This window comes from Tigriopus californicus, chromosome 3 (genome assembly GCF_007210705.1).
Source record: "Tigriopus californicus strain San Diego chromosome 3, Tcal_SD_v2.1, whole genome shotgun sequence".
Classification (NCBI taxonomy): Eukaryota; Metazoa; Arthropoda; class Copepoda; order Harpacticoida; family Harpacticidae; genus Tigriopus; species Tigriopus californicus.
Genome location: NC_081442.1, coordinates 5,029,389 through 5,044,965, shown reverse-complemented (window position 1 = coordinate 5,044,965; position 15,577 = coordinate 5,029,389). Strand labels below are relative to the sequence as shown.

At 44.5% G+C, this 15,577-nt stretch overlaps 1 protein-coding gene across 2 annotated transcripts; it reads right to left on the bottom strand.

Moving 5' to 3' along the window:
- Positions 1-5: 5 nt before the first annotated feature.
- Positions 6-15,284, bottom strand: LOC131878567 (C2 domain-containing protein 5-like). 2 transcript variants are annotated; one of them, XM_059224575.1, is made up of 16 exons: positions 14,673-15,284; positions 14,464-14,607; positions 13,886-14,102; positions 13,662-13,814; positions 12,978-13,319; positions 11,686-11,900; positions 11,472-11,615; positions 11,237-11,399; positions 9,549-10,407; positions 8,926-9,066; positions 4,745-4,913; positions 1,757-1,924; positions 1,337-1,464; positions 1,020-1,157; positions 744-890; positions 6-170 (listed from the first exon to the last, which is right to left on the bottom strand). In XM_059224575.1, exons 1-16 carry the CDS (start codon positions 15,046-15,048, stop codon positions 114-116), a joined length of 3,561 nt encoding a protein of 1,186 aa, XP_059080558.1. In that variant the 5' UTR covers positions 15,049-15,284; the 3' UTR covers positions 6-113. The 2 variants fall into 2 exon arrangements, with proteins under 2 accessions (XP_059080558.1, XP_059080559.1); XM_059224576.1 differs by lacking the exon at positions 12,978-13,319 and having other exon boundaries at positions 14,673-15,283.
- Positions 15,285-15,577: the final 293 nt, after the last annotated feature.

Below are 15,577 nucleotides of genomic sequence, written 5' to 3'. Positions count from 1 at the left end.
ATGACTTTCATTTACGGATGTAGAGAGTATATTCTTTTGCAACAGAATGGATGTATATTTGCTTCTTCGAAACATAGCCTAAGATATATTTTGGACCTCGAGTGGGTTGATTATCACTTCATGTACGTGACCGAGACTACATCACCTCCAACGTGAACCAAGCATTGACCCTAAAAAGCGAAGCAAAAGTAAAAATATTAGAGGTACGAATCTAGCGCTTGTTCCGACCAAGAAATTTATTTTTCAAGATTTCAGGTTTGAAGAAAAGTTGTCCAAGTGGGTCATCTATTTCATTCTGTAATGTCTCCATGTAAGGACATTCACACATTACTATCCAGATTGTTATGTTTTCCAATAGTTCTACAAACTTCTTTTATTAAGTTTCGTTTCTAGCCTAAAAGTACAAATATTCGCCCTTTCATGTCTAACCCTAGTCAGTTATGTGCACTCAACGCACGAAACAGGGATTGCTTTTCAAAAAAGAGAACTCGCCTCTTTGTTCATACTACTAGTAAATCGCCGTGAAGCAGATACAGGGAATTCATGAGTGAAGGGCAATCGAGAGTTTTAATCTAGAACTCTAGGAGGGAGATGAAAATTGATCCACAGTAGTTTGAAGCTCAAGCCAAGAAAAACTGATTTCTATCATTGGAACCCGAGAACTCTAGTTTTAGTATAAACCTCTCGTTGAGTTTATACATACGTTCTTATCAATGTGAATTTGATGTTGAACATGGTCTTACTTGGTTTTTATGAGTGCTGTGTTCGACGACAAATTCGAGCATGAAAAAGGCCACTAAGGCATTACCACCCAAGGCATGAACGTGAGACCTGACGATGGCATTGACTTCGCTCAAAAACGATTGGATGAATTGGTTCAGTCCACCAGCCTGGAGGAGGGAAGGAAAAAGCGAGAAAGTTTTAGAAATCTCCCTTAGTACCTAGTACATAAAGTCATTGGCCGGCCTCGCCAAGGATCTTCATCGACCTTTTTTCTCCTATCAGGTCCAACAACCTACCTCTCGTAAGCTGGACGACTCTCTAATGATGAAAAAGTTGAGGTTTCCCAGGTATTTGTCGATTCTTGCTCCTGGCACAAACGATGACGGGGTCAATAGAATGCTCCCCGGGAACAAAGCTTGGTGGGTCTCGCTTGTCTGGAACAATGGAACCAAGTTAAACTTGCTGAATTGACTTCTATACAAACATGCTCAAACGAACGGTGAGGGAAGGAGTCTCTCCTTTGCTCACTCTCTTGCTCGCTTTCCCTCCGTTCTAAACCATCAATGAAATGGAACCACCCAGACACACAAGAAGGGGTGCCAAGTTCACTTACAAAGAATTTTGGAATGGACACAACTCCAGTTTGACTCTTGGGCATTCTCATTTCGCATCGTCCAACTTGACTATCTATTGAGTGGCTGGGACTGGAGGTGGAAGAGTCGGAAGCGCCATCCGAGGAACCTGTGCAGAGAAGAGATGCTAACGATGAGAATGGCCAATCCTCAACAAAGGCTGTCGTCGTCAAAGAAGAATCGTCGTAACTGAGCGTGATTGTCATCAACCTTTTGGAAAGTTTCGAGCATCAATGGCCTCTTAAACCCTGACTTGCGTCTTTGATTTCCATCCAGCGCCAATCTTACAATAAACCAATGTGATGCAGAGAAAGACATCAAGTTCAGTCTTAAAAATCCTCGTTTCCATACCGAATGAATTCGTTCTCTACTCACTGTTCCTCAAGGGTCCTCGCACTTACTTTGGTTGCATTCCATGTTCACTGTCTTGGTCCCATTCAAACCGATATTCGCGTTCCGTCCAGTCAGTTCCGTGGGCGAGGTGTCTTTTTGCCCGTCACCTGGAGGCTTGAGGGCCGCTTCAATTTCCGCCCGGGTTTTTCCGTCCTGCCCTAGGCCAATGGCAGTACCTGATTGATAAAAAGCGAAACAATGGGAGAGAAAATCAGAGATAAAATATTAATTTCCTGCCCAGCCACCAAAGAAAGCGAGTGCACCAACTTCTTGGTATTCGTTTTCCGCGTAACCAAGGAGAACAGGGAAGGGAGGGTGAGCTCTGAGCAACGGAGCACTGCCAATAGGCAACCTGGAAGGTTTCTTTTTTTATATTGGCCACTAAACTTGGATGACAGGGGTATAAAATGTCTGACGGCACAGGGAAAGAGAGATATACTAGCCGTGGAACAACGACCACCGTGGCAGAGAGCACAGATGTGTTCCCTCCTGGGGTAAACGCTAAGGTTGGTGTTGCCCTCAAGTGGTTCTATGAACTGTCTTTGCTCCCTCGAGTCTCTGGTTTTGGCAAGGTATTTTTTAACAACCGGACCAAAGCTCTTTTGGAGAAGTCTGGAACCGACGAGGACATTCGTGGAGCAATTTATGACTGCCCATCAAGAGATTAATGGAAACAAACTGCTCTTGGTATTAGAACCGTATTAATGGGATTACTTGGCAGATCTGAATCGGAACAACTTTAAGGTCTTTCTGATCACACGGCCGACCCATAACGCCATAAAATTGCACAAGGTACTTCGGCCTCCAAGCGGGCAAACACGCTCCCAATCAGACAAAAAAGTCGAGATGTCGTTGCTTGCCAGCTCCAAACTGTGCCTAGTAAGTTGCAGTGTCGCCTCATCAGAAAACGAGGGAAATCGAATTAGAGGAAGACACAACGATAAATTGCCCTAATCTCTGATTTCGACGTGAAGAAAGTTCTAGCTACGGGGAAGGAGTGGTTTTATGTGGGTGAGAGAAAGAAAGAAAGAAAGAAAGAAAGAAAGCAACAAAATCTTTTCGTGGGACGAGACTATACATAACCCTCATGCGCACGATAAATGAGAAGATCGACGGCATTCGAAACAATTGAAAGCTTAAAAAAGCTTTCCAAATCTTATAATGACGTTTTTTCGGTATAAGAACGCAAAAAGTGGGACAACTTATGGTTCGAAATAACAACTTTTTTGTTTTTATCACTTGCTTAACTTTTCTATAGGGAAACACTTTAGTTATCTAATACAAGCGGTCTGGTTGAGCAAGGTCTTAGGTGAGGTGTTCTTTCCCTCTTTGTGCCCCGAAAATAAATTGAAATGGACGTGACTGGCAAGGGCAATGAGTTATTGGAGTGTCCTCCTGAAGAAGTTCCGGATCAGACATGGCTATCTTCTAACTCGGTGAAGAAGACCAAACGACTTGGAAACTACTTTTTTGTTTCTCTTCAACACAAGGCATTGCCCCACCTCTTTTTGTCCCATCATTAGAGTTTACTGAACGTTTTAAGGTGGCGAATGACTTGTTGAAATGGAAGCGAGACAAGAAAGAGGGCATGAAAATGCACCTTTGGTTAATTGCACCGTCAAGTTTTCACTCTTTTAAAGGCTTGGGGTTCTTGGTGATCATTTTCGAGTGCAAAATTGCAATATATCTACTTCCGCAACTTGGCACACTTTCGTCAAGACATTTCTTAGCGATGTTCCGAAAATTTATTTAGCCATATCCATAAAAAGAATAATCTAAAACAGTGCGGTTGCATGTTTTAGGAGCTTTACTCGTGTTTGCAGTGGTTTATCTTCGTGTTTAAGAGAGAGTGACGAGACTGTAAGTCTTTCTTCTACAGGGTAACACGAAAGTTTGGGCACATTTGTGAATTTCTTTTACAAACATTACGATTGCACACATACAAAAAGACCACTGGGTGTGGAATAAGGTATGATTAAGTAATCAATCAATCATGTTAAAGATGATCAGGAAGGTCACTAAGTTGGCGACACCATTAGCCGTTTGGCTTGCTTGCAGCTGCAGGGACTAGTTTGGCCGATATGGACTGAATTACAAATGCAATAGTTTTGATTCATAACATATGCACCTAGGCAAACATTTCATTCAGAAAAAATCCCTATTAGTCGCCCGCCAGCCCAATCTCTGGATTTCAAGTTTAAAGTATTTAAACCAAATCGACTCTGGCTCGTACTATCTCATTGGGCAAAATTCAAAACGAGATTGAAGTACTTGAAACACAGAAATATGCCGAGCAAGAAATTGAGCACTTTTAGAATGAAGGGTGCCCTGGTCCCTATGTATTGATTCAATATTAAAACATTTGTGGTTCAGACCATAATAGTAGTAATACATTGCAAAAATGCGTTCCGGCTCAAACTAGTACCAGCAGTCCCAAACAAGCCAAATGGCCTATGACACTCTTTTTGCCAGAAAAAAAACCCGGGAAACATCTAAGCCTTTAAAATCATCTCCTATTGGGGTGTTATTTTCTAAAGCCCAAGACTTTAATGTCAGACTGCAGAAAAGCTGCAATGAAAAAGCCACGTTATATCATCAAGATAGAAATTTAATTGGCAATTTAGAACAACGAATCGTTAGTTTTCTAATACAAGTTCTGTTTGGCAACAATTCTTCGAACAACTCAATTGACACTGACCCAGTCTTTTAACACGGCGTCATATAATTGGCTCTTCATAATTTTTTGACCAAAATAATGCTACAATAGCATAATCTAAAGGTGCTCTCCATTCATTTACAACAAAGGGCGTATTGATTGTTTATGAAGACCAACGGAAATTCATATTTAGATAAACTCAACATTGATAATAGAAAGGATTGGCAGTCGGTTTCGAAACCATCACTATTTCATGTATGCAGGTTCCTAGGACCTGTTCAAATGATTCTTCGCGGATTGTTAGTCCACGGAAAGAGGGGTGGGAAGGAGAGTCACTCACCGTAAATGCAGAGCTGTAATTCATTTTCTTCATCCAGATCCGCTTGAAAGCTCACGTGACTGACTATACAAGGCCGGAGGCGTCGAAGCTTGAAGTAAATGGCCGCTAGGAGGCGTTGACATGCCGAGGACAGATCTCTAGAGGATGGATGGATTCGGCCACGCCAAACCTACAAAACAACAACAGCATCACCACCAACGGGATCGAGATCAAAAACCTCCAAATGAAGAGAAGCAGCGACAGTAAGAAAGGCAGAGAGAAAGAGAGAAAACTGGGAGGGGAAGCGAAAGGAGATCGAACGGAAGAGATGTGAAATGGATCACTATAAGCTTCTCTCACACTCTCATGTCGGAGTACCCCTGATGGGAAAAGGGTGCGGTGATCTTTCAATCAATGTCCATTAACACCATCACCGACTCCGTCACAAAGTCTTTCTGACCAACAAACCAAAAATATCTTAAGTACAACCAAGCACACGAATTTCATCAACCCATATGGATGAATAGATTCTGGCTAGAAAAGGCGCTCATTTAAAATTCTGTTCAAGGACGCTTTAATATGTTGCACAAGAACGGAATGAAACTTTTCAAGGGGTCAGGAATTTTTGTTAAGTGATACGGAAATGAGCACACCCGCAAGGTTCAAACTTTCCAAATATTGGCTGGAAATATTCAATACCAAATCGGTCATCAAAATCTAGTGCTCTAAAGACCAAGTACGGGTATACTAAGCACAAAGGAAGCCAAAACAACCTTAGGGACCAAAGTTTGAACTGACTCAATCCACTTTGAAAGTCAATTAATTCATTGTCCAAGAGGAAACGGATGTGCTTGGGTAAGAAGACTTTTTTGATTCCATGTCTTCCGCCTTATTCAGGAAAAATACCGTACGGCACATTAGATGAAACCACTTTTCGTGGATTGCATTCGACAGTAACCAGCCATGAGAAGGTAGGATGATTGTTAGTGGAATGCTCAAGGACATTTTACTTCGTCCACAACTCTAAAACTTTTGAACGAAGAGGTTTCTCAAGTAGTTGAGACAGATTGAGACGCGAAGTCTAAAAACCTTTCAAGCGACAACATTCGTAGAAACGCACGTCTCCGTAGCATTGCATGAACTAACGAAGGAACTGACAGATGAATATCTTCGAGATTAATAAGCCAACAATTGTTAGGGACATATTTTGTCTTTTGAGATTTTATCTCCTTCAAATAATGCTCCAGATTGCTACTTGTACGTTAGCCCGATATCCGCAGAAATGTGGCTTTGCCATTACTTCTTTCGCAATTGGATTGGGAAGCTAAGGTCGGAGAGTTGAGCCTCGCCGGGTCAGTGAAACCAGCCGTCACAATCTGTTATATTTGCTAACAGGCAGTGCCGTGCCCGTATCTGATTGGTTCTCCGTCTTGGGATAGGAATTTAGCGACTAAAGCTTACTTGAGAAAGGTCAACGAGGAGAATCGAACAAGGGACCTCTCTCGTACTACGTAGGCCACCGCGCCAATTTCTATGCCGCAGCTCCTTTCATACCACAAGGATCATATCATAATCATAAATTTTAGTGTTTTTTGGCCACGTTATGGCTTCAGATGTTATAAATGCAGGTTTAGAAACATATACACAGATGATTAAAGGCATGAAATAACATGGTCATTAACAGTAAGAGGACAAAAACAGTTGACTACAGTACTCTGGCATTACAAGATGTTTGACCAGAATTTATTCAGTGCACATGGAAATAGTGAAGAGAGAAGCGCAGACAGAACATACATGAGCAGGTAGGGAGAGGTAGATGGTGAAATTTCTGGTTATTGTAGATTAGCCCGTGGTCCAGATTGGACAGGCACCTCGTCCGGTCCCGCTGTTGATGGATGACATTGGTCGGGAGCATTTCATAGGTGTGTGATGGCCAATATTCCGATGGGATATATAGTCATGGAAAATAAGTTGTTGTCACATCACTGAACGGGAAGGATAACTTGTCCCCAGATAATAAGGTCGCAGCACTGTCGGGCACTGACGAGGGGCTCGGTTTCGCTTAAAAAACGCGTCCATGCATTATTGGCATATTTGAGGCACATTTGGTAACACTTAAGGAACTTGGCAAAGGTGGCATCGTCGAATTTGAGCGCGTGGTTAGGGAGCCTCAGATATAGGTCGCAGAGGAAAATTGAAGTGCTGTCGGAAGAGTTGAATAACTATTGGAGGAGGGGGGTTCTTGCACATGCAGCAGACCTCAAGCTATGTGCTTTTTTATTCATTTCAATTTCAATTTATGTTTTTGTGTTCAAATTGTGTATTGTTTATATACGCCCCATTCACGCATCACAAGATGAAGAGCGTTTACTTAGATTATTATACCGGTAATGGTATAAGGTTTATACAAATGTTATGTACTTATTGATATGGCGATAACCAGCATTATAAAAGTTGAAAACTAATCTTTTATAATTTCAATTATTTTCATTAGACCTCGTCCAAACGTTTGGATCGCGCATTCTCACCTCACCCCAAAACAGAACATATTCTCAAGTCATATATAAATGCGCCTAGGTCAGCTAATTGAAGGATAACTTAATCGATTTAATGCAATTCCATTGGTTGGTCTTTTCATTCTGAATTTTATGGTCATTGACAACAGTGAATACAAGTAGTTGACGGGGATTTACAACGGTGAAAACACCTGTGTCTACTCACGTGTACTCGAATACAACTGGATACTTCCCATGTGCAGCTCTACTTTTACTTTTGTACATACAACATTTGCTCATAATGATCATAGGAACAGCCATGTTGACAAGACCTCAAAAGTTACTTCTGGCCAAATTGGTCCGCCAACACCAATCAATCCTCTTTGGACATTTCAGTCCGACAATCACGAAGAAGCGGAAAGAGCAAATCTGGGAAGACATCCGCCTTCAATTGATGGCCCAAGGGGCCGAACTCAAGGATTATACGTCAGTACGCGACAACGAATGGGGAAACCTGAGACGATCATGCATTAAAAGGTATGCCTGTGGGCCCACTCAAGGCGGCTGGCAAAAGCCCAATGAGCTTGACGAGGTCGTCTTCGAAATATTAGGACTAAATGCCCAACAATTAGTGGCTACTACCTCAAGAATGGATCTTCTCACCTCATCAGGCGAGGTCACTAACGCTAGCCTCAAAAGAGAGGCAACAGATTACGTTGGTGCCTTAAACCCCCCTACCACACCACTGGATCATCGTAACGAGTGGGATGAAGAAATCATGGCCTTAAGGAAACGACGCTTGGTGTTGGAGAACGAATTGCTAGAGCTCCAAGTTGAGAACTACAAGGTTCAATTGGAAAACTCAAAACTGGAAGCTGACAGACTGAGGTGGGACATTCAAACGCGCAAGGATTCGATGGACCTCGGGACCTCTAGCAAACGAGGAAAATTCAATTCCAGTCCAGTGGACGAATCACCCACCCTGTCATAAGTTTTCAATGTCGAAAGCCAGAATAATACAGTCTCAAGTTCGTTGAAATGTTGTTAAGCCTTTCAAAAGTTTGACTTGGGAGGCAAATGAGGGGAAACTTTCCGGTGCTCTTACACTAAGTCTTGGGCTGAATCACCCCTCTACACATTTTCTATGTCCTTTTCTGCGGCTCTCTTCGGCTCCCTTTCTCGGTTTTTGTTTCATTTCTTGACTGGCTTGGACTGTTTGGGTGGGGGTGTTAGGAATGGTTGTTGTTGTTGTTCTCGTTTAGACGCCTAATTAGCTTATCGTGGTGAAGAAAAATCAGAAGAAAGCTCAGAACTAATGGCTGTTTTGACAGAACCTCAAAAAGCCACCGAAACATGAACAAAACCCTGAATGCTAAAATTTTGAATGATTGGCATGAGTGTTAGTAGTTAATTCTTAGAAATGTAGAAGAGTGAATGAAAGGTAGATTGATACATCCAGTAGATTTATCGTTATTCATTGTGTTGACCACTTAATTCATCGAGGGCGGAGTGTAAAGGTTTGTAGTAATCATTGAAAACGAAGTTTTTATTTCATTTTTCTCCTGAAACGATTGTCCTACACGGACGATTTGCAACCTGAAACCCTCTTCTTACGAGGCAGTATGTCCTCAATCTTAAGTTCCAGAGGCTAAGATGACTGAACCTATTTTGCTAACTCAAACCCCATAAAAACCCTTGGATCCTTACCTGTGAGAACGTTTGGCATGTCTCTACGTAAAGTCCTTTCGAGATTCCGACCAATTCTTCGGTGGAGAACACTTGCACGTACGGTGGAGGATATGGGTCCATGAGACTGTCCAAGATATCAGCGTCCTCGGAGTCGTCAATCTACAATCCATCAATCAATACATACAAGAAACGAAAATTAGTGATGCGTCTCCGTCGTATCCGAAAAACATGGGCGGGAAATATCAGGGAGAACATCAGAAAGGCGGATCCCGCTTGGCTGAGGCGAAAAGGAGAGATCTTTTTTCTAGTCCTTTTTCCCTTCACTCTTTTCTAGCCTTAAGATCATCAAGCCTTCCTCTCCTGATCTCTCATCGCGGCTTCTTGGCTTTTGGCCTTTAGTATCAAGATTTCCCGAAGAAAAAGAGGGCAGGAAAAAGGAGGTTTACTCCTTCGACCGCCCGTTGGTTGGTTGGTTGGTTTGTTCATATGTACGATGGATCAAGATGAGAGCCACGGCCAAGAAAAGAAGGTACCTTTGATGAGAAGGGCCACGTTTGATGTTGATTAATGACGAGGGGATCTTACTTAGGTTTCAAAGCAGCTAGTCCCTCCCAAAGGATTAATATCGAACAACAAATTACCTCCAAAACGCAAGTGTCCTTATTGCCTGAGGTGAACTCTGACTCGGGTCCATCTTCCTGATCGTGCTCCACCGGGTCGGATACATTGCTTTGAGTGGACGGAATCCGTTTGATTGGGTTGAGGCCGTAGTACTTTTCATTTTCAGCTATCTTCAAGTTTAGCCGTTTCTGGCAACGTTGGAGGTAGTTCGGGTCGTTGGGAAAGGCCGAGGAGCAAATCAGTTTGGGTTTACTGGGTGTTGACAAAGCTGTCATATAACACGCCGTCGCGGTGGCTGTTCCAATGATAGTTCGGTCCCCCATCGACACTTTGAGCTTGAGTCCAAAGAGTGCATTCATGCCCTTGACTTTGAGCTTGTTGATCAGTTGTCGATGGATTTCGTATTCAATAAAGGGCAAGGCATCCGAGATCTCCTTGGCATTGCTCTCGCCTTTCAAGTCTTTCTTCAATCGGAGAACTTTGGCCTGGATCAAACAACCACGACCCGTGATGTCAAAATGACTGGGCGGTTCGATGGTCGTGAATAAAACATCCGGGACCCGACCTTTGCCACAGCACTGACATTTTCCACATTTGGATGTGAAAGGCAATGTGTACTCAAGGTATGGAATATGAGCATAGGAGCAGGATCCTCCCCACACACCAGAACCATTGCTGACGATAGGCACAGAAGAAGCAGAACTTGGGAGAGCTTCTTCTCCTCCGTTTCCAATCGAGCCTTGCGCCTTTCCGAGGTTGACATCGTTTTTATTGAGGAAAGCCGGACCGAAAATGCTCCCGTTGGTGTCCAAATCGAGCATATAATGCAAATTGCCCGAGGCAGCCGTCCCTGAGGCACACAAAACGACCACATCATCCCTGAAATGGCAGCAAAATGATGGAGTTGGAAGACCAAGCGACCGACTTACGAAAGACCCCTTCCCGCAAAGACGAAAAGGAGATACCCAAACTCATCCACGCGCACCCACTCACATATATCCATATAGACCATACGAAATGACCTCTAGGCTATATCAAAGATGAGAACGACAACGACGAGGAGGAGAGGGCGAAGAACAGCGTAGGGACTTCATTTTGCCAAAAGCTTTGCGACGAAGATCAAGACGATGAGCGTCGAGCATCATTGATGAGGAGTAAGGTTCAATGCATCCCATATTTTGACGAACTTGGAACTGCCGTACTTGTAGGTGTGTAGGTGATGAATTGAGTGGGTTGATGGCTTATTTCGTTCGTCTTTTCAAGATCATACAGGGATAGGTTTCCTCCAATTGCGGGATAAGTTCTGATTATCCTGATGAAAAGCGAACCCTGCTGGGTTGGGCATTAATTATGGATTAAACCTGGAGGGAGTTGAGGCTGCGAAAAAGGCCACGAGGACCTTTCACTTGCCGTAAGAATAGAGCCAGCCCACCACGGATACACAATCCAACTCCCATTGGCCTTAGTACTGAGAGAAGATCTGAATTTGGAGAGGAACTCGAGCGGAAACACTATTATCTTCCCTTTTTCTCTTTTGTCCAAGGAATTTGACCAGGAAAAGAAAGTATTTTACACCAAGTGAATTCCATTAGTGAGCTACCCTTTCACATTGACGAAGAAAGGGAAGGAGGATTCCTCGTTTAGAAACGAAAACCAGCTCACATTCTTGCCGAGGAAGAAAAATAAATAAGCCTGTTCATTTGCTCACCAAATCACCGTGTCCTCCGAATATCCAACAACCATATTGCAGCCAAGGCATCTTGCATGGGATCTGATCTCTTGGCGAATCTCACTCCACCAGTTTTCACGAATTTCGCCGTCATCTTCGACCCCATCGAGGATCTTGACGGATCGGCAACTCACAAACCCTCCTGAAAAAAGAAACCTGCCTGAACAGAAACAGGAACAGGAGCAGAAAATAGAGAACCCGCTATCGGTCAAACCTATTTTGTTGATAAATGAAGGAGGGAACTTTTGAAGGGTGATAAACGGATACTCCAGTAAGTCGTGTTGATTCTCCAGTTGAATTCCAGATTTGGTTGCAGCCAAGTTGAGCTTGGTACCCATTCGATCGCCACTACTCGGACCTAAACCCATAAAAAGCACCGATAAGGTAAATCCAATCCATTAACCCGGCACTTGCCCGCTGACACAAACCTTTTGGGGAAATACTGAGCTGTTCCAGGTTACTCGAACTGCCACCAGATATCATGATGCTTTTGGATCCATTTTCCATGGAGCGAGTGGAGCCATCCATGCTTATCTTCGGGTGAGGGACAGTGTCGTTATTTCCAGTATCATGTTCATGGAAGTCGAATCCTCCCGAGGAGATATTACCAAGTTTCGGAGAAACCTGTCTGTCCATTTGCGCCCTGGAGGGAATGGGTTGAAGAAAGAGGGCTTTAGTTTGGGGTTGGGAGTGAGCAGGAGGGGTCTGAACCCGCATATTCGGGTCACTTCCGAACCTTGGTCGGAAGCTAGTCGAGTTAGTAGTATTAGTATTATTAGCGAAAGACTTGCGAAAGGATTTGGGTGAAGATGAGAGTATGGACACCAGAGATCGATGCAATGGCTTTCTAAATACTCTAGGGGAAGAAGATGAAGGGGCGCATGCATAGAAGCTGTCTACATTCATATTAGCAGGCTTGGGCAAGGCATACATAGGTAGCAAAGCACGATTAGGAGACGGTTTAAAGAAGCAAATTGAATTAGAATCGGGATCTAACTGGGAGAACGAGCAAGACGAGGAAGAGTCAACGGAGGATGAGGAAGAATGAGAAGAGATAGAATCGGGGATTCTCATGCTAGTCTTGCTCAGCGGAGAATATGTATACTCTACGGGTGTGGGTGTGGCAGGATCGACGTGAAATGGAGGGGATTGGGATTGGGCCACGGGAACGCCAATAATTGGAGCAACTGGCGACCATTGGACGGTGTGACACTGGGACAACTTCATTCGCACGAGATCTCCTTCGGAAGCCAAGCCTTTGTTCAAGATTGTGTTGATGAAGGTCACCTCAGAGGTATTACTGGACATAGCGGAATCTTGCCGATTACGATTGGATTTCTGCTTCAAAGATCCCTCGGAACAATCGGGGTCGATGTCGTCGTCGATGGTGTTGGTCTTAACTTCAGGTTTCTTTTCAATGAGATCCTGAACGCCCCAGAAGTTCTCAGGCTCTTCGGGAACACTTTCCTCGAGACTAACAAGGCTCGCGCGGTTCAAAGAGATTGAGCTGGAGTGCTTGGGTCCTTTAGCAAATCCCTTGAAAGCTTTGAAAATTCGGCTTAAGCTTCGATCTCGACGATGCAAGGCGTTCAAGGAGGCCGAGGAACCTTGAAATGAACTTGGGGTGGTCGTGTTGGTGTGTCTAGTTGGGGAGATCAATTCAGCTGTGCTGCTAAACCGTGCTTTCATGCTTGAGACTTTTCTCTGCTGGGATCCTTGCCTGAGTGAACTCCGATGAGGATGAGTCGGAGACGACCAAATGGGGGAAATTAATCCGGCTGAGGATACGGATCTTAGGTGAACGATTCGTTGCTGCGAGTTATCGAATTTGGTGGCCACCTCCGCCACAAACGCCCCGATCCCAAAGGGCTTGGCGGATTTCACGTGATGGAACGGCTCAAATTGGGGAGGAGAAGCAGAGAGGAGACAGAACTCGGACATGGTCGCGTCAATGCCAGATCGAGCGTGGGTTTTGGGATCCGGATTCGAGCCAATGATCGGGTGCGGAGAGTTGAAATGATCGTTAGCATGGTAGTAGTAGCAAGAGGGAGGCTCTACAGACCTGTATTAACCCGCGATGACAGAGATGTAACAATCGGATAGAGGGAGAGAGAGCGGGCGATAGATGGATAAAGAGAGAGAGAGAGAAAGAGAAGCAAAGATTTGGAGGCAATATGAAGAGATATCACATCAAAAGGTTACATTGCAATTCAACATCCAGAAACATCAGTATTTCCATGGGGTTAGCCGAGTATCAACACAATCAGGAGGAACAGTTCATTGCAGCTGCTAATAATCCGTTTGTACTCTGAGAGAAGTTCAAGGTAATACCCAGATTCGTAGTCAAATACACTTAAAAGGCGAGACTATTGGGGTTTACACACAGTCATGCACGCGCACTTACTCTCGATTTTCCGACAGGCCTTTGTTTGAGCCCGAGCCATTCATAACGGTTGAGGAAATGGTGACGGGATCATCTCGAACTAAACTCATGGCAGTTCCAATGCCACGCACGGCAATGCCCGTGTCTCCTTCGATGTCGAACTTTTGTTGGTAACTGACGAGAATAGATGGATGTTGATGCTCTAATCTGACGTTGAAACTCCAGTGCTATTAGTAAGCTCTCACCCGACCACCACATTGCCTCCCAATTCCAAGGCTTTGAGTCCAATTTTCCGCTGGATAGTGCCCGAAAGTTTCATGAAGAGCGTTTGACGAGCTTCATTGGATGCGCGGGGAGTGCGAATCTTGTCAATCCATTGATACTCCGGATCATCGTTAACCACCAATTCCTCTACGAATCCGTTGATGGCTTGAACCCGATAACCCTCGGGTACGCAAGGACCTGATTACAGTTTCGAATTCAATGACCGATTCAAAGATTTTCTACTTAAAAATTAGATATTATGCTTAATCAATGCCAGAAAATAATGTTTTCTGTTGCCAAGTGGTATAGGTTCTTGAATTAAACCTATTTCAAGTTCCAAAATAACAAGTTACAAATAAAATTGTCGGACAGGTGTTTTTAATTCAAATCTTTACTTGGTCCAGCACGTCACTACTCTGAATTTAAATATGAAATGAATGCGTCAACCAAGACGTAGAACAACACGAAATTAGGCACTAGATTTGTGAAATTATGACCGAAACATTAGTATTTCGGCAAACTCTTCATCAAAATTATCAAGAAATCCCCATTCACTTACTATAGAAGAATTGAACTCCACAAGAGGACTGCCGAAATTGGTTGAAATCGGAGAAGAACTCAATCTTGACAATCACATTGACTTCGCCGCGGATGCCGTGCATGGTATCGTAAATGGGCAACCAACCCGACATGAGCGACCCCCCTACAAAAACAAGGTCAATCAATCAACCCACATTCAGCCATGGTTTCACGCCACCTCGCCCTCACCCGGGGTATGCACCAGCCCCCCCGTCGACGAATCCGACCAAGCCTGGTTGGATCGACCCGCATTCACGGCCACCGAAGGCCACAGCAACGGATTGAGATCAATATAGACCTTGCCGATAGCGTCATTGGCCGAATAGGTGTCGTAGTCCATGACCCGGATCTGGAGGGGCTCATCCTGGAGCTTCATATCGTCAGCCGCTTCAAAGTGGAACCACTCGCTGTTCCACTGCGGGTTCAAACTCTTGCGCACCACCTCCGTTTTGTGCGTGACCTCGCCGAACTTGACCTCGGCAAAGGCATCCGTGTTTTCCGAGGACCGATCCATGACCGGCAGGTGGCGGGCGGCCAAAATCCGAACTTTGACTTTACCAGGCATGCTCAGCTCAGGCTAGTCCGCACGGAGGTCTTAGGCCTATGGCGGCCTTGACAGGCCTGAGGCGAGGCCTCGCTCACGCCAGAGGCAGGAGTGGGGAGACCCGCGATGGAATCAGTCGGACCTGATTTCCTCCTGGCAGCAGGTCAGTCAGCGTGATGCTCCGTGGATGGAGCCTGTGAAAAACGCAGTACACGACCTCGGTCAATTTGAGGCTGACACAGGAGGATGAGGCCTACTCGTTCAGAGCCCTTAAGTGTTGCCCACTGGACTTGCTATTCAAGGGTCAGATCGGACGGGAGGAACTCGAAACCCACTGGTAAAATCATTTTGGGTTTTGTTTTACAGCCAGACCGAAGTGTAGCGATTGTCGGTCAATGGCCAAAATAGGATTGATGACAGTTTTCAGAGCGTCCATTTCAATTTTTGGGGGAGAGCCTGTGGAAGTAAGTGGGTCATGGTAGGCTTTTGCTACAGTCCTGATTGTTAGGCCATGTTGTTCCTCAATCATGATCCAGAGGGAGGCCTGGCC

Bases quoted from the DNA above. Each gene is read 5' to 3' on its own strand.
- LOC131878567 (XM_059224575.1), bottom strand. From the start codon at position 15,048: ATGCCTGGTAAAGTCAAAGTTCGGATTTTGGCCGCCCGCCACCTGCCG. The intron at 13,320-13,661 runs GTAAGTGCGCGT...GGGTTAATACAG, and splicing joins GGCCTGTCGGAAAATCGAGA to GTCTGTAGAGCCTCCCTCTT. The intron at 1,925-4,744 runs GTGAGTGACTCT...TTTATCAATCAG, and splicing joins ATTACAGCTCTGCATTTACG to GTACTGCCATTGGCCTAGGG.